This window comes from Ascaphus truei, chromosome 12 (assembly GCF_040206685.1).
Source record: "Ascaphus truei isolate aAscTru1 chromosome 12, aAscTru1.hap1, whole genome shotgun sequence".
NCBI classification, from domain to species: Eukaryota; Metazoa; Chordata; class Amphibia; order Anura; family Ascaphidae; genus Ascaphus; species Ascaphus truei.
Window position 1 is genome coordinate 22469383 of NC_134494.1, and position 21918 is coordinate 22491300.

Here is a 21918-nt window from a genome sequence, read left to right on the forward strand (position 1 = left end):
TTGTCTTTCATTTGTCACTGTTTATTTTCTGTAAGATTCAGTAAAATTAGAAGTTTATAGGACAGCCAGAAATCAGACCAATACATCTTTAACATGTACAAAATTCTGCTTCCTATGGCTGGCTGTATACAGACACACAATGCATAGTGTATAATGCTGGTTGGTTAACTGACACACACACACACACTGCCAGCTATAGGCAGACACAGCGCAGTGCATCTGGATGTATGAAGACGCACACAGCGTGCTATATACAGACACGCTTGGGACAGCTTTGCTTGGTCACTGTGTCTCTTTGGACAGATACTCCAGGTCCGGCTGCCTCAGGCGCTGCTCCATCCCCCGGTTCTGGGCGAATTCTCTCAGCAAATCCATCACTTCATTGTTAAATCCCTCGGGGGGCTCCTGAGCCCCTGCAAAGTGAGACAGGAGGAGGGAGGGTGAGTGATGGCGCAAGGAGGGGCTGGGGCAGAGTATGTGGGAGGTTGAGTAACATTATTATCATCGTTGATTTGTAAAGCGCCAACATATTCGCAGTGGGGTACAGAGTGACATCAATTACATAAACAGAATGACATACAAGTAATGACAAACAGGCAGAAGGTAATGAGAGCCCTGCCCCTGAGAGCTTACACTCTAGAGGGAATAAGGGGGAATGTTGAAACAAAAGGTAAAGAGGCTGCTCATTGTGGCACAGTGTGTGTCTCAGGAAGGGGTACTCTTCAGCCGCACAGCTGGATCTATAAAGGTTTGGAGTGTGGCTGTTAGGGGGTGCTAGATAGCGTGGAGTTTGGTCCAGTCTGGTACTAACACGTTTGGGGGGAGGGGGTGGATGTTATGGGTATGGCAAGTACGCTTCCTTAAAAAAAAGTGAGTTTTTGAATGTCAAAAAGCTGGGGGGAGAGTCTAAGGGTGCGTGGTAGGGAATTCTAGAGAGAGGAGGGCAGCGCAGGAGAAGTCTTTTGTAGGTGGGATTGAGAGGAGGTGATAAGGCAGGAGGAAAGGCGGATATCGAGGGAAGAACGGAGGATGAGTGACATTATGAGGTGGGGCAGAGGAAGTAGATGGTAGGGTGGCTGAGATAATAAAGACGGTGGGGGCTTATCAGGGTAGGTAACAGTACCTGTGGCCCAGTAATATATGTCCCAGTCATTGCTGGGCGCGTTGATCAGGTGGTCGTATTGTGACAACTGGGTGTCCGTCATGGTGCCCAGATATTTCTTGGCAAACAGGCTGCAGGAGAAAGGAGAGGGACAGTTACAGCAAACTGGGGGGGCGCAAGATTTTTCGGGCGGGCGGCGGTTGCAAAGGCCCCGCGCTCTTCCCCCAAGGCGTTTAAATTAATGCCGGGGGATCGCGAGGCCTTTGCAACTTCACTTACCTTGTCTTCAGCAACGCGGGGTCACGTGACATCACGGTACGGTAACGTGACCCCCGCTGCGTCATTTGAAGCCGGAGAGAAGGTAAGGGCGCGGGGGGGAGGGGCGAAAGCAGGGAGGCAGGCAGAGGGACGCTGCAGGGAAAGGTTGCGCACGTCTGAGTTACAGAACACAGAACCATGTGTAACATCACATGGGGCTCTCAGTGTCGGATACAGATCTGCCACATGAGCTGGTCTGGGTTAGGGACGATTGGCAGTTTTATGCGGTGGGCGATTGAGGGAGTCCGATACCTGAGCGGTATACAGCTCTCCAACATAGCTTGTGTTCTTGTGTTGTGAGCAGGTAATCATGGGTAGGGGGGTGTATACAGGTGTGTGAGGGCACAGATAATATAGCAGGGGGTATGTTACCTGAGCAGTATACAGTTCTCCAGCATGCCTCTCTTGCGGCTCTCATACACCAGCCTCGCTCTCTTGGTCTCAGCTAGCTCATTGCGACGTTCCTTCCAGGCCGGCAACTGGATCTCCGTCTCGTCTCTCCCAGAAGCCCCTGTGGCCTTTGGCCTTTTACCCCAGCGCACAAGTTGGAGACCAAGGAGAGACCTCTGTGAAGGGGAGAGGGATGTAAACATCAACCTTCTGTGACCTCTAATGATCGGCGGGACCCCCTGATCTTGGCTAACACTGATCTCTAGTGATCCCGTCTTTGGCTAACAGTGATCTCTAGTGTTCCTTGACCTTCACTGACGGTGTGATAAACCCCCCTTGGTTAAGAGATACCTCTTTAGCCCTTAACCTTAGTACTTAATGTTAGGTGACCCCCCCCCCCATTTACCCCTCCTCTCCGTTCATGACCTCTGCTATACCTGCGGTTATAACCTCTGAGCCCTAACATGACCCTAAGGCCGCGCTTATAGTGCCGACAACGCAATTGATGACATCACCCGTTGCCATTGCGAGTTACATTTCAAATTTATACGACGTCATAAAGGGGGAAGGCAGAGGGACGGAGAAGCTCTCTGATTGGCTTGAAGGGGAGACCGTCGCCGAAAAAAATCAAATAACAGTGACTACCAGGGTTGCCACCTCTCCGGGTTTGACCCGGAGACTCCAGGTTTCGGGCTCTTACCTTCAGGGGGGCGGCGGCGGCGACGACTGCGGCATGCTCCTGCAATTCCCCCTCCAGCTGCAGTGAACATGGCGGCGCGACCGCTACGTGACATCATGACGCTACACGGCGTCACTTTGTCATGGCAGCACCGCGTAGCATCCTGACGTCACGTGGCGTCCGGTTGCCATGGTAACGCGGCTTTATTAGACGCCGTGCTTCCATGTTCACTGCAGCTAGAGGGGCAATTGCAGGAGAATGCCGGGAGACACCCCGCATCACGCTACCAAGTAAGGGATTTTTTATTTTATTTTCTCCGGGTTGACTTTCAGTAGACGGTGGCAACCCTGGTGACTACCAGATTTTTGGTAGCACTGTCGCTCCGTCGCGTGCACTATAAGCGCCGACGACGGTGACAATGCATTTGTTTTGACGCGACGGTCGCCGTCGCCGGCACTATCTTTAACCCCCCTCATTACCCCTCGGACCCCCGGTCGGTTCTCACTGGGCCTCTGCTCAGCGCCTGCACCGCGAACATCTCGGGGGGGGTTCGTGGGACCAGCAAGCAAGGAACACCGGCCCGTGACGTCACTTCCGCCGAGCGGCGGCGGGGGGGACCGGACGTGGGTGCACAGACGGGATTCTCGCGGGGGGCGGAAGTTCCGGTGCGCGCGGGAGGCTCAGACCGACGAAGACCTGAGGCGAGAGAACCGGAGACCGCGCGGGAAACCGAGAGACCGAGCCGGGGGAGGGGAGTGCTGGAGATAGAGCGGGCACACAGGAGCAGAGCGGCCCGGTGTCCCGGCCCGGGGATGGCGGACGGTGCGGATCTCATTGATATCTACGCCGAGGAGGAATTTATCCAGGTGCGGGGGAGACCGAGAGGGGTATATATATTTCTATGCACATATATACACATCTATATATACACACAATAAATGTACACACACACATAATACACACACAATAAATACGCACACACAAAATACATGTACATATACACACTCACACAATACATACACACAATAAATACACAAATGCACAATACATACACACACACATAATAAACACACACACACACACAATAAATACACACACACACTCACTCACACATAACACACACACACACACACACACACACACACACACACACACACACACACACACACATATAATAAATACACACACAGTCACACATAAATACACACACATACATACACAAGAGGCTAACAGGGTACATATGTATTGTGTGTGTAGATTATATTTATATATCTGCTTTATATATATATATATATATATATATATATATATATATATATATATATATATATATATATACACACACACACACACACACACACACGGCTAACACGATTAATATATATATATATATATATATATATACACACACACACACACACACACACACACCGTGTGTGTGTGTGTGTGTGTGTGTGTGTATACATATATATATATATATATATATATACGCACGCACATGTACCCGGCTTGTACATATATATACAAACGCATAATACACGCATATATACATAGACACACTCGCGCATATAATTTGTGTGTGTGTCTATATAGGTATAGATAGATGTATAGATGTAGAGGTATCAGTACCGTGTTAGCCGAGCTTTAACAATCAAAAATGATTTTCAAATACACAGGAACGGTATAGTCTATTTATATATATATATATATATATATATATATATATATATATATATATATATATATATATATATATATATATATGAGACGAGACAGCACTCCTTTAAAATAGTCCAAAAATAGCCTGGTGCTAGTCCTTTAAATATTATATATATATATATATATATAACGTTACCACCCAGACGAACAATAAGGCAGAGACAGCATTCAGAAGGTGAGTTTGCAAAAAAAACTATATTGTCATAAACATCACATGACGTTTCGAACCACCAGAGGGATCTTTATCACATACACATTCCCTTGATAAAGACCACTCGGGGTTCGAAACGTCGGTTCTATGTGACGTTATGACAAAACCTGTATAGTATTTTTGCAAACTTACCTTCTGAGTGCTGTCTCTGCCTTAGGCCGTGCTTATAGTGCCGGACACGGCGGGTGACGTCGCCGTCGCCACCGGCAAAAGTTATGTTTCGCCAGGCGTCGGGGTCGCGGGATTCCGACAATTTGATTTGTTCAAGGGCCATCACGTGACGCGACAGCCCTTGAAAAATCAAATTTTGCCGGCTTCCAGTTTCCGCGACTTTGCTTTGCCGCCCCTGCGTGCGCTTATAGTGCGCGCGACGGCGGCAATGGCAATGTATTTGTTTTTGGGCGACGTCACCGGCACTATAAGCGCGGCCTTATGCTGCGGCCCCAGTGCCTTCGCTGCACACGTGCCCGCGATGCTGGAGGCGCGTGCAGCTGAATTCCCCAGTCTGCAGGGGGAAAGACAGGGGGAGTGATGGGGGCGGCCATTACATCACCCGGCAGGTTCGCCCTCATTGGCTGAACCGCCGGGGGGCGTGACCTCGCGCTTCATCCCCCGTGGCCATCTCAATTTTCAAGTGTTCCTGAAAAACTCAATGCGCGGAGGCCCCACCTTGCAGTGGGCCTGTCCCCATTGAGGGGAGGGCTCTTGTCCCTGCAGCGTCCGCCACAGGGGGCGCTGCAGTAGCCAGCGGGGTCCTGGCCTTGTCGTTCGTCTGGATGGTGATGTATTTTATATACACACACACACACACACACACGTATATATATATCTCACGTGCATGTATATGTGTATATATATCCGCGCGCACACACACAAATACACACACACATACACACAAATACACACAAATGTCAGAGATAACTATGTACCCGGCAGCCAGCTCTGTGACTTCCCCCATCATCTTTATGTTTTCCTCCCATATTATTAGAATCAATTGCGGTCAGGGTTGTTCTGGTATATTGGGGTTAGGCTGAACACCTTTATATATTTTCCTGCCAGATAAATAAGCATGAACCTTACTACATATTCTAATTATGTACCTTATTAACCCCTTTTTATATAGTGTGTGCACATACGTATGTAAAAATAAAAAAAGCAGTCACACCAAATGGTACAATAAATGTCTTTACTAGCCGCAGTTGAAATGTTGAGCTAGTAAAGACACATTTATTGTACCATTTGGTATGCCTGCTTTTTTTTTTTTAGCCTTCTGCCTAGTACGTTAGCAGTAACTAGCACACCTATCAATACCAAAGGAAATCTATGCTGGCGAGTGCATGCATCGTATAAATACAGGTATACTTCACCCAAACCAGCGGCTAGAAAGAGGAGCCCATCAGGGTAAGTGGTCAAACAAAGGTGTGCATTATAAACAATGCAAAACATATAGAAAAATCTTTCTCATTCCCACTCTTTTCTCCCTCACCCACTCTTTTCTACCTCTCTTTTCTCCCCGTCTCCCCCTTTTGGCCCCCCTTCTCCCACACTTTTGTCCCCCCTCTTTTTCCCTCCTCTCTCCCTCTTTTTCCCTCCTCTCTCCCTTTTTTTCCCTCTTCTCTCCCTCTTCCCCCCCCCCACGCTCCTCTTCCCCCCCCACGCTCCTCTTCCCCCCCCACGCTCCTCTTCCCCCCCCACGCTCCTCTTCCGCCCCCCCCCCACGCTCCTCTTCCCCCCCCCCACGCTCCTCTTCCCCCCCCCACGCTCCTCTTCCCCCCCCCCACGCTCCTCTTCCCCCCCCACGCTCCTCTTCCCCCCCCACGCTCCTCTTTCCCCCCCCCCACTCTCCTCTTCCCCCCCCACACTCCTCTTCCCCCCCCACGCTCCTCTTCCCCCCCCACGCTCCTCTTCCCCCCCCACGCTCCTCTTCCCCCCCCCACGCTCCTCTTCCCCCCCCACGCTCCTCTTCCCCCCCCCACGCTCCTCTTCCCCCCCCACGCTCCTCTTCCCCCCCCACGCTCCTCTTCCCCCCCCACGCTCCTCTTCCCCCCCCACGCTCCTCTTCTCCCCCCCCCACGCTCCTCTTCTCCCCCCCCCACGCTCCTCTTCCCCCCCCCCACGCTCCTCTTCCCCCCCCACGCTCCTCTTCCCCCCCCACGCTCCTCTTCCCCCCCCCCCACGCTCCTCTTCCCCCCCCCCACGCTCCTCTTCCCCCCCCCACGCTCTACTTCCCCTCCCCGCGCTCCTCTTCCCCCCCCCGCGCTCCTCTTCCCCCCCTCGCGCTCCTCTTCCCCCCCCCCGCGCTCCTCTTCCCCCCCCCCCCCGCGCTCCTCTTCCCCCCCCTGCGCTCCTCTTCCCCCCCGCGCTCCTCTTCCCCCCACGCTCCTCTTCCCCCCCCACGCTCCTTTCCCCCCCCCCCCACGCTCCTCTTCTTCCCCCCCCCCCCACCCACGCTCCTCTTCCCCCCCCCCCCCCACACGGGGAGGTTTGTAGCGGGAGAAGCGCACACGGGGGGGTTTCTAGCAGGGGGAGAAGCGCACACGGGGGGGTTTGTAGCAGGGGGAGAAGCGCACACGGGGGGGTTTGTAGCAGGGGGAGAAGCGCACACGGGGGGGTTTGTAGCAGGGGGAGAAGCGCACACGGGGGGTTTGTAGCAGGGGGAGAAGCGCACACGGGGGGGTTTGTAGCAGGGGGAGAAGCGCACACGGGGGGGTTTGTAGCAGGGGGAGAAGCGCACACGGGGGGGTTTGTAGCAGGGGGAGAAGCGCACACGGGGGGGTTTGTAGCAGGGGGAGAAGCGCACACGGGGGGGTTTGTAGCAGGGGGAGAAGCACACACGGGGGGGTTTGTAGCGGAAGAGAAGCGCACATGGGGGGGGTCTGTAGCAGGAGAAAAGTGCATGAGGTGAGTTTTTTTGTGCTGAGAGAGAAGCGCACACGGGGGGGTCTGTAGCAGGAGAGAAGCGCATAAGGTGAGTTTTTTTGTGTTGGGAGAGAAGCGCACACTTGGGGGGTGTCCCTTTCTTCATAGTCTCTTATCATTGGCTGGGTCTTGCTCTTGTTAACTGGAATCTGTGAGTGACCTGTCTGTCTCTCTCCAGGAGTCGGAGTTTGCTGCAGAGCAGGTAGACCTGTATGACGATGTGTTAGCTGGGACTGGTCCCCCCCTGTCACACGCTGATGGGAACAGCAATCTCATGGAGCCGTCCTCTCCCGGACAGGCCGTCTCTCCTAAATCAAACAACAACAACAACAAGGCCCCGGCCATCCTGTACACGTACAACAACCTGCGCAAGAAAGCGTCCATATACATTGGAAACTTCTCCTGGGTGAGCCACGGACAAGGTGACGCAAGCAGCTTGTCAAGAAGTAACAGTCATCAGGGGGACAGATGGGCAAATAAGACACAGGCAGACGTATGGCTCATGGAGTCGTCCCCGCCTACAGCATGGTGACACAGACAGGGGAATCTATGGCCCTTGGACACTGTCCCTATTATTGCAGGTTGACACCATGACACAAGTATAGAGGTTCAAGGTCTAAATGGTGCTCAAGCTGTGCAATGCTCATATGCATAAATAGCCGTATTTACCGTATTGGCCGAATATAGTCCGGCCTAGCACATAATATGACATCTACAGTTTTGAAGGTGTTCTACATGAAAAATTAAAGGTGTTAGGCTGCGCATATAATACAGTTTTCGGAAGGACATTTTTCGGAAAAAAACAGCACTGTATTCAGGCCAATACGGTAGTTTTATATATGAAATCCGGACTGCTTGTTTTCATAGGTTTATACGGTGTTATAGTTTTCTGTAATAGCGAAGGGCAAAAATGCCTTGGGAGACTAACCCCAGGACTCACAAGTGTGGCATATACCTTTCACAGTTTAAATGGCATGATGCAGGGCGATGAAGGAAACCGTGCACAAATACCCTTTTTCAAGCCTTCCGTCCGTTCTAAAGTCCAAGTCAGTCCGAGGTGTGCCGATCCGAAGCAACGAAAAACCAAAGTGTAGAGAAGAAAATGAGGAGCACACGCGCGCCAAAAGCAAACGATCACGAGGTGACCCCCAATAAGAACAATATTTATTATACTCGTAGACAAAGTTTTTTTTTTAAAAAGCGCTATTTGTTATTTCTTGGTCCATGAGTATAATAAATATTATTCTTATTGGGGGTCACCTCAAGGTGGTTTCTTTTTTTGCACGCTGGTGCTCTGTATTTTCTTCTCTGCACTTTGACACCATGACACTGACAGAAGGGACCTGTGAAGCACTGTTTCCTGATATCCTGTCTCTCTCCTTTTCCCCCTATGCCTCTACCACTGTTTCTCCCTCCAGTGGACAACAGACCAGCAGCTCCTCACTATGATCCGCTCTGTGGGTGTCCGGGATGCCGTAGAAATTAAGTTTGCAGAAAACCGAGCGAATGGCCAGTCCAGAGGGTGAGGTGGTGGGAAGGGGCCGCACGACACACTGGTGATGGGGATAATCATCGTATTAACCAGGCATAGTAACAAGCTCTGCTCTTCACAGATACGCAGAGGTGGTGGTTTCCTCTGAGATCTCTATGAATCAGCTGCTGGAACTGCTGCCTCTGAAGAAGCTGAACGGGGAGAAGCTAGATGTGCGGCCGGCCAACCGGCAGAACCTGACCTTCTTCGAGGCACTGGCACGCAAGAGTGAGACCCCTGACACCTCCAACCCGACTGCCCCCTCCCTCCCCCCTCCATGCACGGGCCACATACGCACTAGCCCCAACCCCTCATACTGACCCCATCCCCACACACGCACACTGACCCCCACACGCACACTGACCCCGACCCCCACACACATACACACACTGACCCCCTAGCCCACCCAAATCCCATCAACTCACTGATTGACACAAACCCCCAGCATGCACCGCCTGAACCTGACATCTCTAGTGTGCAAGCATGCAAAATTGAGACCCATGAGATCCCCCACAAAATTACAGCATTCTTGCATAACCAACCAATCACACCCCTCTCTAATTTCTCCCCCCTCTGGTCAGTCCTCAGGCTTACTGTCTTTCTCCTCGCTTTCCTTTGCCTCACATCGCCACCCCTTTGTGCACTCTCTCTCTCTCTCTCTCTCTCTCTCATCGCTCCCACTCATGTCTTTTTTTTCCCCCCCTCTCTCCAGAGATCCCCCCTCGCGCAAACTCGAAGAGCTCTCTTGACCCGACAGACGGTACTTCAACACCTACAGACCCAGCCATGATGTCACCGCATCTGGAGACCCCCAAAAACCTTATGTCGTTCTTTTCCCGCCCTCCCTTTATGGAAAACCCTTCCCGCATCCCCCTCATGTCTCTCCCACGCCCCCCCATGTCCCTCCCTCCCCCTCCTTCCCCCGGAATGCCCACTGGGTACCGGGGTGGGCCTCCTCCTCCCATGCACTACCCCCACCTCATGCCCCCCCCTCCCAGGCTGCCACCCCCACTAAGCCTGCCTCCCCCAAGCGGAGTACCCCCTGCCCTGCATCTAAACCCCGCCTTCTTCCCCCCTCCCAACTCTGTCCTGGGACCCCCGCCCGACCCCTACAAGATGATGCCCAACCCCTACCTGCGCAGCCGGTAAGTGACATCTCGGGGAAGAGCGTGGGAGGGAAGGGTGGGAGGTGGACAGGTGGAGCGAGGGAGAATCCCACAGCGGCAGAAGAGTATACCATCAGTAGTGCAATGGGGGGGTGTATTGACAGATGTGCTATTTAGACTCACACTGTCCACTCCTTCTCTGACTGGTGACCCACTCACTGACAACACAATCATTCTCTTACGCTTGCTGTGCTCTCTGATTGCAACATGCTAGCTCTGTCCATGCTCTGACAGCGTTGTGCATGCTTTCTTTCACACTGTCCCTGGTTTATCTTGCTGTCCATGCTCTCTTTATCACTCTTACTATGCTCTTTCTGAAGGCACGCTTTCTCGCCCTACTCGTGCTCTTTCTCACACTGTCCATGCTCTTTCTCTCTCTGCAGGGAGATACAGATCCCTATGCCCCAAGTCAATGAAGCAGAGTTTGAAGAGTTAATGAACAGGAACAGGGCGATCTCCAGCAGCGCTCTGTCTAAAGCCGTGTCTGGGGCTACAACAGGTACTGGAGACACGTCTAGCAGTCTGTCTCTCTTCCTGCAAGCTCCTCTTCTTCACACATCCCTCAACTTTCTGACTAGGCGCTCGGTCGCCGGTATATCTCTCCTTTGTCAGTCTCTCTAACTTCTGGCGCCCGCTGGTATATCTCTCCTTTGTCAGTCTCTCTAACTTCTGGCGCCCGCTGGTATATCTCTCCTTTGTCAGTCTTTCTTTCTAACTTCTCTCACCCCCCAGGTCTTCTTTTTCATTGTTCTCTCCCTCTCTAATGCCCCTCTCCCTCTAGTCTCTGATCACTTTCTTCCTCCTTTTAAGGTGATTTCTCAAACTCTATGAAGACCCTAGAAACAGCTATTGCTGTAATCAAGGAGTCTCGTGTGGCCAACGACGAACGCTGCCGTGTGCTGTTATCCTCTCTGAGAGACTGCCTGCACGGCATCCAGGCTAAGGCCAGCTCCACCAGGTACTTGCTTATGGAGCTGTTACCGCATGGGGGGTGGAGGAAAGGGAGCGGCACCGCTCACGGTGGAGAGAACCAGACGCGTGGAGGTGGTTGGTCGGAGTCACCGTAGGTAGTGTCTTGATGCTAGTGTTGATGACTGTCTCTTCTCCCCAGAAAACGTCACCGCTCCAGAGACAGGTCTCCCAGCCGGTCCCGAGAGGGCAGCAGCCGACGTCACCGAGACACCCATGACGAGCGACCAGAGGAATATTACCACGAGCGTCACCGCGAGAAGGACCGACACCGCTGAGAAAGGTGGTGTTAGGAGCAGGGTGGAGAGAGCTTAGAGGTGGGAATAGTGGGAGGGAGACCTGAGAGAGCTGGAGATGAAGGAAGCATGCTGAGAGGGGGGAGATGGCACGACGAGGTGAGGGGGTTGGGAGGGAAAGTGCTGAGGGGAAGACATTTGACGCGCGCCCTCTCTTCTCTCCCCTTTGCAGGTGTCTCGGATGCCGGCCAGGTTTTTTTTTTTTTTTCTTTTTTTTATAAAGGACTCACATTTTGTCGTTGTGATCTAGAGATGACGCCCAGCCCCCGGTTACAGCTGCGACTTTCTCCCCTCGTTTTTTGCAGCCCCTCCAGGTTTTTATTCCATTTCATGCAGGGACCAACTTCTCTCCTCCCCTACAGTACACCGCGCTCCACCACCAGTTCCTAGCCAGCAGTCTCACCTGGACACTCACACAGGAGCACTCTCTGGACAGCGAGAGTGAGTGACCTCTTGGTGACATCTCTTGTTTTGGACAGTTTAGAGCTTTCTTTCTTAGGGAGCAGCCTCCTTGTGCTTCTTTCTTGCGTTCCCCCTTTTTCTCTTGCCCTTTCCCTGTGTTCTCTCATTTGCTGTTGTGCTCTGATACATTTTATTTCTTGCTCTAACACTCGATTTCCTTGATGCCTATATAAAGAGACGTCGCTTCCATGAATTGGTTTGCGTCGCAGGCATTGGGATGAATCTAACCTTTATGTATGTATGAATCTGCACAGCCAGAGCGACCTGACCTGTGTCTCTTGGTCCTTTTTTGTTTGTCTCTTATCTGTTCTTTTTGCTAGTCTGTGTGCGCACACTGGAGGGGGTGGCGAATAGACAGGTAGCACCGGCGGTGTGTTGGAAAGCAAGCTACATCTCCCTGCAAGCCCCCTTGTGTTGACGCCGTTATTTGTGGTGGGGGGGGGCTGCATATTACTCCTGTGAAGTGGGAGGAGGGGGTGTGGGCGTCAGTGATGAGGGTGGGGGGGGGTCCTCAGTAGTTTTTTTTTTAACATATCAGGATTTTTAGTTTTGTGTGTGTGTGTATATGGGGGGCTGCGTACAAGCTTGTGGGGTACCCCCTGCGTATTAAACCCCCCCCCTCCCCCCCGTCACTGCACCCACCCAGCGGGGAACAAACCCATCTACCATCGGATGCTCCTGTTCAGTCTCCTCGTCTGGAAATTGTGGAATAAACTTGATAATGTTGTCAATCTTTTACATGACTCGTCTGCGCTCTGTGTGGGGGAGAAGGGTGGGTCTCGGCTGCTACTCGCTCTAATCTCACCTTGTTTGTGTCTTCTTTCTCGCAACTATTCTTGACCCTTCTTGCAGCCCCCATCTTTTCACGTACACTAGGTGTAAAGAAAAGATCACCTAAAATCAGTATTTTCAGTGAGTGCGCGCGCGCGCGCGTCCTCTGCTGTGTCAAACCGGAGAAACGCAAATCATCAGATAATATAAAAGAAACGAGAGTGAAAATGTAATCATTCAAACATTACAGTCATATTTTATAATGGAAATCATGCCCAAAGTGTCGTCTATAGAAGTCTGGAATCTTGTCAAACTAGGTCGCCAATGTTTATGGACGTAGTAAAACTAGAAGCTGAGAAGAATAAAAAATATAATTGTATTTATATTACAAAATTAAAAATCTGTAGAGTGTATTTTTTATTTTAGAATAAAAAAATTGGGGACATGGAAAGATATGGGCCGGGGTGTTCCCTATGTTCATTTCCTCGCCGGTAAAGACACGTCCGCTCCTCGTCGTATTCACCCAACGCGTTTTGCAGAACGTTCTCTCCTTCATCAGGGTTGTCATCCTTGAAAGCCCAGCCCCTCCTTTTTACCAGTGTCTGTCTCTTACATACAAATGTCTGTGCAATAGCACATTATACACTGAAGCTCCTCATAAGTAAATATAAAGTGTTGCATTTAGGTTTATATCAATTAAATGAAAGTTCCTCACCTATGAAATACCTAAACATTGGATATTAAAAAAATGTATTGACAAAAAAAAAAAGTAAAAATACTGTAGTCGTGCTGCAAAAAAAAGTATAGTGGATTTGTAAAATTGAAATATAAATATATATTTTTTTTAATAGAAATTATGGTATGAATCTAAATAATTAGCCCCAAAAATGTAAATTGTAATTTGAATGATTTCATTTTTCCTGATTCCCCGCCCCCCACATGACCCCATGATAGGGATTTCGTGCACCCTTCAGCTGGAGGGAGGACACGGACCACCTGACTTGTTAAGACCATATAAGCCACCTCTCCTGGTCAGGTGTAAGTCTAGCCAAGGCTAACATATCTCCTTACGTACCCTAGATGAGGCGTTAAATTAAAGAAGCAAAACCCAAACTAATCTACGAAATCATCGCAGTTGAAAGGAGGAAAAAAAGGGTGTGATCCAGTCATGCGCTGTCTCGGAGGTAACCAGGAGAAATGAAATTGTTTTAGTTCAAAACATTTACATTTTCTCTACCGTCCCTCCATGACCGTTTGTGAATGTCCAAAGGCAGTGTCCACAAATAACGGGTGGGTCAAATTGGAACGAAATGTCCGTCTGCGGGACTTTTCTTCCGAGGGCGTCGTCTGTAGAGGCGGCTAAATCGAGCTTGTAGTATTTGGGAAAGGCACGTAATGACAGCCATGTTGCAGCTTTACAGGTGTGCTCTGTAGAGGCGTCCCGTGTTGGGCCGCGGGCATAGTCAGCGCTTAGGCGCTGAGCCGCTCGGCAGTGAGCCCCTGCAGCCGCAATGAGAGCGGCTTTAGCAGGGGCTCGCGCAAGCGTGCGGAAGCGTAGTCGGCATTAATTATTTCGTTTGAGCGCTCACGGGAGCGCAGGGCCGGTCACGTGAGTGGTTTGCCCAATGAGGGCGAACCAGCTCCGTGACGTCACTGGCCCGCCCCCCGACACACCCCCGGACGGCGAGCGAACTAAGGCCAGGGAAAGCACCCGCTTTCCCTCAGCGCGCCTCCGCCCGGCCTCATAACTCATGAGGTAGATGCAGCCTGGGTGGAATGATCCTGATGATTTAGAATGATTGTTTTTGGTGCTGCTTGACCTGGTTTGACCTGAGAATAGGAGAAATATATTTCTGGGTCTTTGAAATTGTTTAGATCTGATATAGGTCTTTAAAGAGGCAATCCAAGCCATGTCCTACGTGTGTTTATCTAATACTACAGAACTGATTTATTCAAGAATACTTGCTGCATTTTTTATTAATCATAATGCCATTTTTCATGAGTTTTAATATAGTGAGGAAAAAAGAGAGATCCAGCGCTCCACGGATTTCAAGATAAATGAATTTATTGTGCCACAATAAATTCATTTATCTTGAAATCCGTGGAGCGCTGGATCTCTCTTTTTTCCTCAGTGTACATTGGAATTTGCCTGGCAGGTACTTCCTTGAACCAGCAGCACTGGTAAACTGTATGTATTTATTATATTATGGTGTGCAGCCTTAAACCCCTTTTAATATACTGAAGCATCCTTCGATTTTCTATAGCAGGTTTTAGCCACTTCCCCAGCAGTGCAAAATATTTATAACACTTTCCTATTTGTTGCAAATATTCCCTGCAGTTTGAGCTGCAAAGTGTAACAATAGACATTGTTACCTTAGTAATATAAGAATACATTGTAGTTACACTGACTGAAGGATTGATTGAAACTGAAAGGCAGCCATTTAGAAAACCCTGGGAAGCAGGATCTTTGCTGATCGATCACGAGAGAACGAATCGATTTGGCAACTTTTGGTAATTCGTTTTCAATTAAGGTAATCAAATGCTGCATCTATTAAAACAAAATATATATTATTATTTTTTAAGTGCTGCGTGGAGTGCCTCTTTAACACTGAATCAAGAGAGCGCTGATTGATTTTTAGGATCTGGACAGAAGGGAGGAACTATTATTTCCTTGTTGATATGAAAGGGATACTACTATATATTGGAAATGAGGAATTGTTCACAGCGCATCTGTGTCCTGATGAAAAAGGCAGTATGGAGGATTGCAGGATAAGGATCCCAATTAACTGACTTGTCTTGCAGAGGTTATGGCTTTGATAACCACATCATACAGTCCAATGACTCAAAAAGGAGACACTGATTGAGCCACCTGTGCTGAAGCAGGGATATCCTGAAAACCTGATTTGTTGGTGATACTTGAGGACTGTAGTTGCCCAACCCTGCTCAAGACCCAAGTTTAAACGCAATTGTGACATGGGATCCCTAAATCTGAGTCTTTTACTGCCGGCTTTGATGAAATCTTAAGTATATTTATAATTTACAATTGGTTCTTGGAAAAATATTCCCAATGCAGCGACTTGGACTGAGAGAGAGACCTTTGTTTAAGCCTCGAAAAAAAGTCTACAATATTTGGAATCGAAACAGACGGGAGAAATGTGATTGTTACAACCCCAATCTTTAAAAATGCACCATATTCTATAGTGGATTTTAGACGGGTTTTTAACGCTAATTAAAGTGGCTGTTAGTTGACCGGAAAAAACCCAGTGGTCTCCAGGCTGTCTAAGAAACTAAGAAATTAGTCCTTGTGTTTGCAGATTTGAGACTAGAGTAAGCGTCCAGTGAGGTCTAATTGATTATTTTGAGCAGGTCAGTGTTCCATGTTCTTTTTGGGCTTTTTCTATGTCACCTATGCCCTAGCATTTGATGACTTCCAGTGTCCTCTGGATTAGAGGGAAAACACGAGAATAAAATGCCAGTCCCGTGCAAGAGCATCTACTCCAGCTGCTTTGAGATTGTGGTGAGAAGTTCAGCATTTGGTGTTGTCTGCTAGTCATTAGATCTTTGCTAGCACCCCTCATCTGGTCATAATCTTATGAAAAATATTTTAATTCAGTGATCATTCTCCTTGATTTATCCATGTTCTGCTCAGGTAGTCTGCTTGAGTGTTGCTTCTTGTGTATAGCTACTGTATGATGGCTGGGATGTGGGCTTCTGCTCATCTGAAGACACTCTTGACCTTCTTTGCTGCATGTACTCTTGACCCTCCTTGATGGTTTATATAGGATACTGCAGTCATTGTCTCAGGGTGACCTGTCAAAAAGATGTGAAAAGGCTGAGTTATTGACCATGATCCTTGGACAAATGTGATTTTGTAGACTGGCTTCCCATCCTGTGGTACTTGCATCCGTTATCAGAATCCAAATCCATGTGGCTAAAATAATTTGTCTCCCCACCCTTTTCAGGGAAAAGCGAGTTTTTGGGAAGTAGATTTATTTGTGGAGACAGATTCTGAGAATTCTTGTTCCATAGTAGATGATAGAAAACAGACATATGTCCCATCGAGTTCAACCTATGTTAAATTCAGACAGATACTTATCCTATATTTGTATTTGCAGAATTTTAATCCAGAGGAAGGCAAACAAAACACCAGTGAAACATCCAATGATGTCTCGTACAGAGAAATGTATTCCTTCCTACTGGCAATCTGATTTCTCCCTGGATCAACATCCTTGCAATGTTTATAGATTTGGTATATCCCTGTATAAGTTTCCTTTTTTAAATATGTCCAACATTTTCTTTTAATAAAAGATATCGGTTGTATCGGCCATCCCAGACCCCCATGTACTGCTGCTGTTAGGATGAATAAGTTCATTTGAAAGCTTGTACTGTCCCTGAATATATTTGTATATAGTTATCATATCTTCTCTTAGACGCCTCTTTTCTAATGTAAACAAATCTAATTTAGCTAGCCCCTCCTCCCCTTTACTGATTTGGTGGCACTCTTTCTAGTTCCATGTCTTTTTATGGAGTGGTGCCCAGAACTGTACTCCAATATTCAAGATGTGGTCTTACTAAATCTTCCTACAGTGGCATAATTATGCTTTCTTCCCTTCCATCCATCCATACCCCGTTTAATGCATAACAATTCTTATGCGCCTTTGCAGTTACTGTCTGACATTGGGCACTATTCCTAAGCCTGCTGCACTCCTAAATCCTTCTCCATCAAGGATTCTCCTAGTTTATTCCCATTTAATTTTTAAGTTGCCTGTTTATTCTTGTTTCCCAAATGCATAACCTTACATTTATCTGTATTAAACCTCACCTGCCATTTACCTGCCCAAGTTTCCAGTCTATCCCAGTCCTTCTGGAGAGAAATTATGTCCTGCTCTGATTCTACTACCTTACACAATTCACTGTTATCAGCAAAGATGTAGACTTTGCTCTCTATGCCAACCTCACGGTCATTAATAAACAAGTTGAAAAGCAGGGGTTCCAGTACTGAACTTTGAGATACTCCAATTACAATTTTAGTGCAACATGAAAAGGTTCAATTCGTGACCACTCTATCAGTTTTCAATCCAGGTGCAAATATCTTTACAATAACAAACAAAGTAGCGCAAACTGACTAATTACACCAAATAAGTGTCAAAGCAAATGCTAGTGCTCCCTAAATAAACGGTCTTAAGTACTGTGTAAACCAGTGATTACAAAAATAAAGACGCAATTGAGTGAATGTAAACAGTAAAAATATTCAAAATGCAGTGATAAAGTGAAATAACGCACTCACAATGGTTATGGTGGTTGATAAACCAATAGTAATGATCAATTTAAGTCAATATCTGCAAACCTCGTGTCTCCTCAAAAGATGGACATGAGAAAAAACATAGCATAACAACGTTTAAATGCACAGTGACCCATCTGGGAGAGTAAAAATGGCACTCGCATTCTCCCAGTTGTATGGCGCAGTCAGTGTATTAAGGGTACACTCATACTGGAGTAACAACTTGCAGGCATATTTGCTGGCACTGAAGGAACATCCTGAGTGGTATGCGTGTACCCTTACCCTTAATAATGAAATCCTTAATTAAAGAAACATCAAAGTGGATATTTAGGAATATTAACATACATTTTAAAATAAATCAATTTAAATAATTCAAATGTAATTTGTTATTCTCCATATTAATTTTGTGAGCAGATATTTTTGTACAGTACAGTACAGATCTGCATTGACAGACGCTCGTGTGTGCGCAGTCTGCTTCGTGTTATCAAGCTCACAAATCCTAATAATGAAAAACTGTTACCTGAAATGCAAGTTCAGAAATCACATTGAGACATTTTAAATTCAGATACTTTTTTTATTTTAATTAGGATTTTAAGTTTTTTCTTTTCTCAATTATTTAAAAAATACATATGTAGCCAGGTCACCTGATGGCTACTATTCTACCCTTGGGCTGGCAGTAAACCCTGGTACAATCAGGTTGCCAGTAGTTGATATGGGGCTTTCCACCTCTGAGGAGCTGCATTTGAGTGACAGCGGGAGCCGGTGACATTAGGTCTGGGCCAATCATGAGCCAGATCTGGTGCCCTCCTCCTGACATTTCTTAAAGGCAGGACCGCCCTAAATTTGTAGGTTGTCCTTCCCCACTGAGGAAGGCAGGTCACACAGTGGAAAGGCTGAGGTTGGGCCTTCTCCAGTCCTCTTCCCTCCGGGAGAGAGCGAGTATGGATCATACCTCTGCGTCCGCTAGGGAGGTGGGGAAGAGCTAGGACGGCTGCAGGTGCCCTTACCCTGTAGTGACGGTCCAGGGACCATCCTTGAGTGAATAGCTGAGAGACTGCATCAGGCAGAACCCTGCCTTGTTCCTTGTACAGAAGAGTAATAAACCGTTCATGTTTGCAAATACCTCCTGCCTGGTGCGTGACATTACTGGGGGGAGAGGTAATAGTTTCTACTCTGGGAGATCACCTTCAGTTCCTGGAACCTACGGCAGATGGTGGCGCTGCACTGCTAGGGACATATGTGGTGTATGAACCCCAGAAGCCTAGTACCTAAGGGTACTAATAGGGAAGAACCCAGAGTACTACTAGCCAGTAGCCAGACTATGGAACCACAGAGTGCTTGTAATGGACTGTAATCATGTGCAGCGTATCGAGATGGAGCTTTGCTAGCCTGGGGTACATCATATTCTTGGTAGACTGTTAATCTATATGCTGTGAGGACCCTCAAGGAACGGATTCCTGTTGGAATCGCGGTCACTGTGTTGTCTGTGAAGGAATTGTACCGAAAATGGAGGTTTCCTTGCCCGGGAATGCGCCACGTGAGTTACATGAGCTAAAATGGCGTCTCCCGCCAAGGCTGGAGAGCGCATGTGGTGCTTGCAAACAGGCTGTACGTGAACTTTTTGCACAATCCTGCAAGGGTCTGGTGCGAAAGCCAGGACCCACCCAAGCGATGTGACTGGCTCAACCAAGAGTCAGTCACATCCTGTCCATGTCATTGGGTGCCCCTCCTCTAATCTCCACCAGAGGGAGGGGACACGCCGACAGCCAATGTCTAAAGACTTTGGAGAACAAGGGAGGTACCGGATGTAGCGAACTGCACCCTCAGTTCTTTGGTGCAGCTGTGATGACGTCCCAATACTATCTGTGACTATCCCCCAGAGGGTTCCGTTCCAGTCTGTTTCTCCATTTCCATCATGTGGTAACGAAAGTGTTAATCCATACATATATGTTCTATTTACCTGATGTACGCAGATTACTTACCTTACGAATAAGATAAACTATCTTGATGTACTTCACTATTGCGGTTTGCGCTGTTGTTTTTGTTCTCTAAAAGAGGAGCCTGCAGGCCTCTTGGACTCTTGTTCCCTCTTTGGATTGGAAGGACTGGTCCTATGGGAATGAAATGTTAATAGATGACAAATGTATAGAAGATGATGTGTGCAGTGTCAACAGTGGGTTAGTCATTATGCCATGTCTGTCACGTCTGATGTTTCAGGGTCCACCAACAACACATCCAACACAGGGTCTGCTGTAACAGAGCCAGCCAGCCGGGTCCTTACCGTGGTGGCACCTAGATTCAGGGGGTATGTGTCCTTTATGGACCGTTAGAGACCGGAACCAGAGTAGATGATTGGTGGATTAAAAGAGTATTTAGTCCCGAAGAAGCCGGGGCCCCTGATGGGATGGTACCAGGGACCCTTGGGCACCCACTATTCCTACAAGAAGGACTTTCTCCCTGAGGCCATACCGGGGAGGGTGGAACCTTCAAGTTCTCACCTGTTGAAAGGTTGGGGCTAGGGGATTGTATGAAACAGGATCCTAGGCACCCATTCACTAAATAGCACGACTTACTGTGCTGTGGGGGAAGGCACACCAGGATCAGCTATGTCTGGGAGTGTGACCCCCACGTGTTCTACCCAATATAGAGGTGACCCCCCGATGGGATGTTTCCAGGGAGAGCTGTAACTATCTAAATCTTCCTTTGAAAGGTTGGAATTCAGGGACAGGATAATGCAAGAAGCAGGCCCCAGGACACCCCTTTCATTGCCGTGGGGGAGTCGCACCGGGTAGAGGTGTTCTCTGGTAGCGTCACCCCCACTCTCTTCTTCAAAAATCATTGTTCTGGGGGCTCCCAGTGGGAAAATTATCCCGGGAGCGTGAACCCCATCTCAACATTTCTCTGCTGTGAAAGGGGCAAGCCATGCAGTGTATGTGTGGACTTGTGTACCTGGCGGGCTCTGGACTCTGGCAAAAGGTCTTAAAGGAGCAAGGAAAAGAAACGGGCTCCTGGTGGCATGTACGAGGGACCCTGTGTATCTTACGGTTCTACTACCAAGTAAACTGTCAAGTACTGTTTTCACAGAGAATGTATATCATGCATAATAATGTGATATTCATTATGTGAAGTATTATCTTATGTTTAAGTTTCATTCGACGATGGTACCCAAAACTTTAGGACCCAAGCGGCGTCATCGGGAATCCACCAGAGCAGGGGTCCCCAAACCTGTCCTCAAGAGCCGCACACAGGCCAGCTTTTATGGATATCCCTGTTTCAGCACAGGTGGCTCAATCAATGGCCCAGTCAAGCACTGAGGCACTGATTGAGCCACCTGCGCTGAAACAGGGATATCCATAAAAGCTGGCCTGTGTGCGGCTCTTGAGGACAGGTTTGCAGACTCCTGCACCAGAGGGAGAGTGTAGCCAGGTCATCTGATGGCTACTATTTTTCTTTGTTGGGGCCTTGGCGAGACAGGCTTCCTTTTTTATACCCTGAAGTCAAAAGTTGTGTGTCCTACCCAAGGGCTGGCAGTAAACCCTGGTACAATCAGGTTGCCAGTAGTCAACATGGGGTTTTCCCCCTCCGAGGAGCTGCATTTGAGTGATAGTGGGAGGCAGTGACATCAGGCCTGGGTATGACCAATCATAATCTGGTGCCTTTCTCCTGGCATTCTTAAAGGCAGGACCACCATAAATTTGTAGGTTGTCCTTCCCACTATGGAAGGCAGGTCACACAGTGGAAAGGCTGAGGTTGGGCCTTCTCCAGTCCTCTTCCCTCCGGGGGAGAGTGTGTGTGGACCATAACTCTGTGTCCGCTATGGAGGTGGGGAAGAGCTAGAACGTCTGCGGGTGCCCTTGGCCTGTAGTGAAGGACCATCCTTGAGTGAATAGCTGAGAGACTGCATCAGGCAGAACCTGCCTTGTTCCTGTACAGAAGAGTAATAAACCGTTCATGTTTGCAAATACCTCCTGCCTGGTGCGTGACCTTACTGGGGGGGAGAGGTAATAGTTTCTACTATGGGAGATCACCTTCAGTTCCTGGAGCCTACGGCAGATGGAGGCGCTGCACTGCTAGGGAGATATGTGGGGTATAAACCCCAGAAGC

At 48.6% G+C, this 21918-nt stretch overlaps 2 protein-coding genes and 1 long non-coding RNA gene across 7 annotated transcripts in view; 1 reads left to right on the plus strand and 2 right to left on the minus strand.

The window, feature by feature from the left end:
• Positions 1-3129, minus strand: SDHAF2 (succinate dehydrogenase complex assembly factor 2). The gene is made up of 4 exons (XM_075566987.1): positions 2995-3129; positions 1793-1986; positions 1124-1233; positions 1-413 (listed from the first exon to the last, which is right to left on the minus strand). The coding sequence occupies exons 1-4, from the start codon at positions 3025-3027 to the stop codon at positions 283-285; spliced, it is 468 nt and encodes a 155-aa protein (XP_075423102.1). The 5' UTR covers positions 3028-3129; the 3' UTR covers positions 1-282.
• CPSF7 (cleavage and polyadenylation specific factor 7) lies at positions 3110-17304 on the plus strand. 3 transcript variants are annotated; one of them, XR_012787557.1, is made up of 10 exons: positions 3111-3376; positions 7517-7744; positions 8757-8860; positions 8952-9097; positions 9582-10014; positions 10419-10534; positions 10846-10993; positions 11147-11287; positions 11473-11741; positions 16649-17304. XR_012787557.1 is itself a non-coding variant. In XM_075566986.1 (9 exons), the coding sequence occupies exons 1-8, from the start codon at positions 3302-3304 to the stop codon at positions 11280-11282; spliced, it is 1365 nt and encodes a 454-aa protein (XP_075423101.1). In that variant the 5' UTR covers positions 3110-3301; the 3' UTR covers positions 11283-11287; positions 11473-12498. The 3 variants fall into 3 exon arrangements, 2 of the variants coding, with proteins under 2 accessions (XP_075423101.1, XP_075423100.1); XM_075566986.1 differs by lacking the exon at positions 16649-17304 and having other exon boundaries at positions 3110-3355; positions 11473-12498; XM_075566985.1 differs by lacking the exon at positions 16649-17304 and having other exon boundaries at positions 11473-12498.
• LOC142464008 (uncharacterized) overlaps positions 12459-21918 on the minus strand; it is a 13195-nt gene continuing 3735 nt past the window's right edge. For 2 of the 3 annotated variants that reach the window (XR_012787560.1, XR_012787558.1), the window contains exons 2-3: positions 19797-19925; positions 12459-12634 (exon numbers count right to left, since the gene is read on the minus strand). This is a non-coding gene — a long non-coding RNA (uncharacterized LOC142464008). Of the gene's footprint in view, positions 12635-14605; positions 16344-19796; positions 19926-21918 lie in introns of those variants that run through there. The other variant, XR_012787559.1, reaches the window with a different exon arrangement.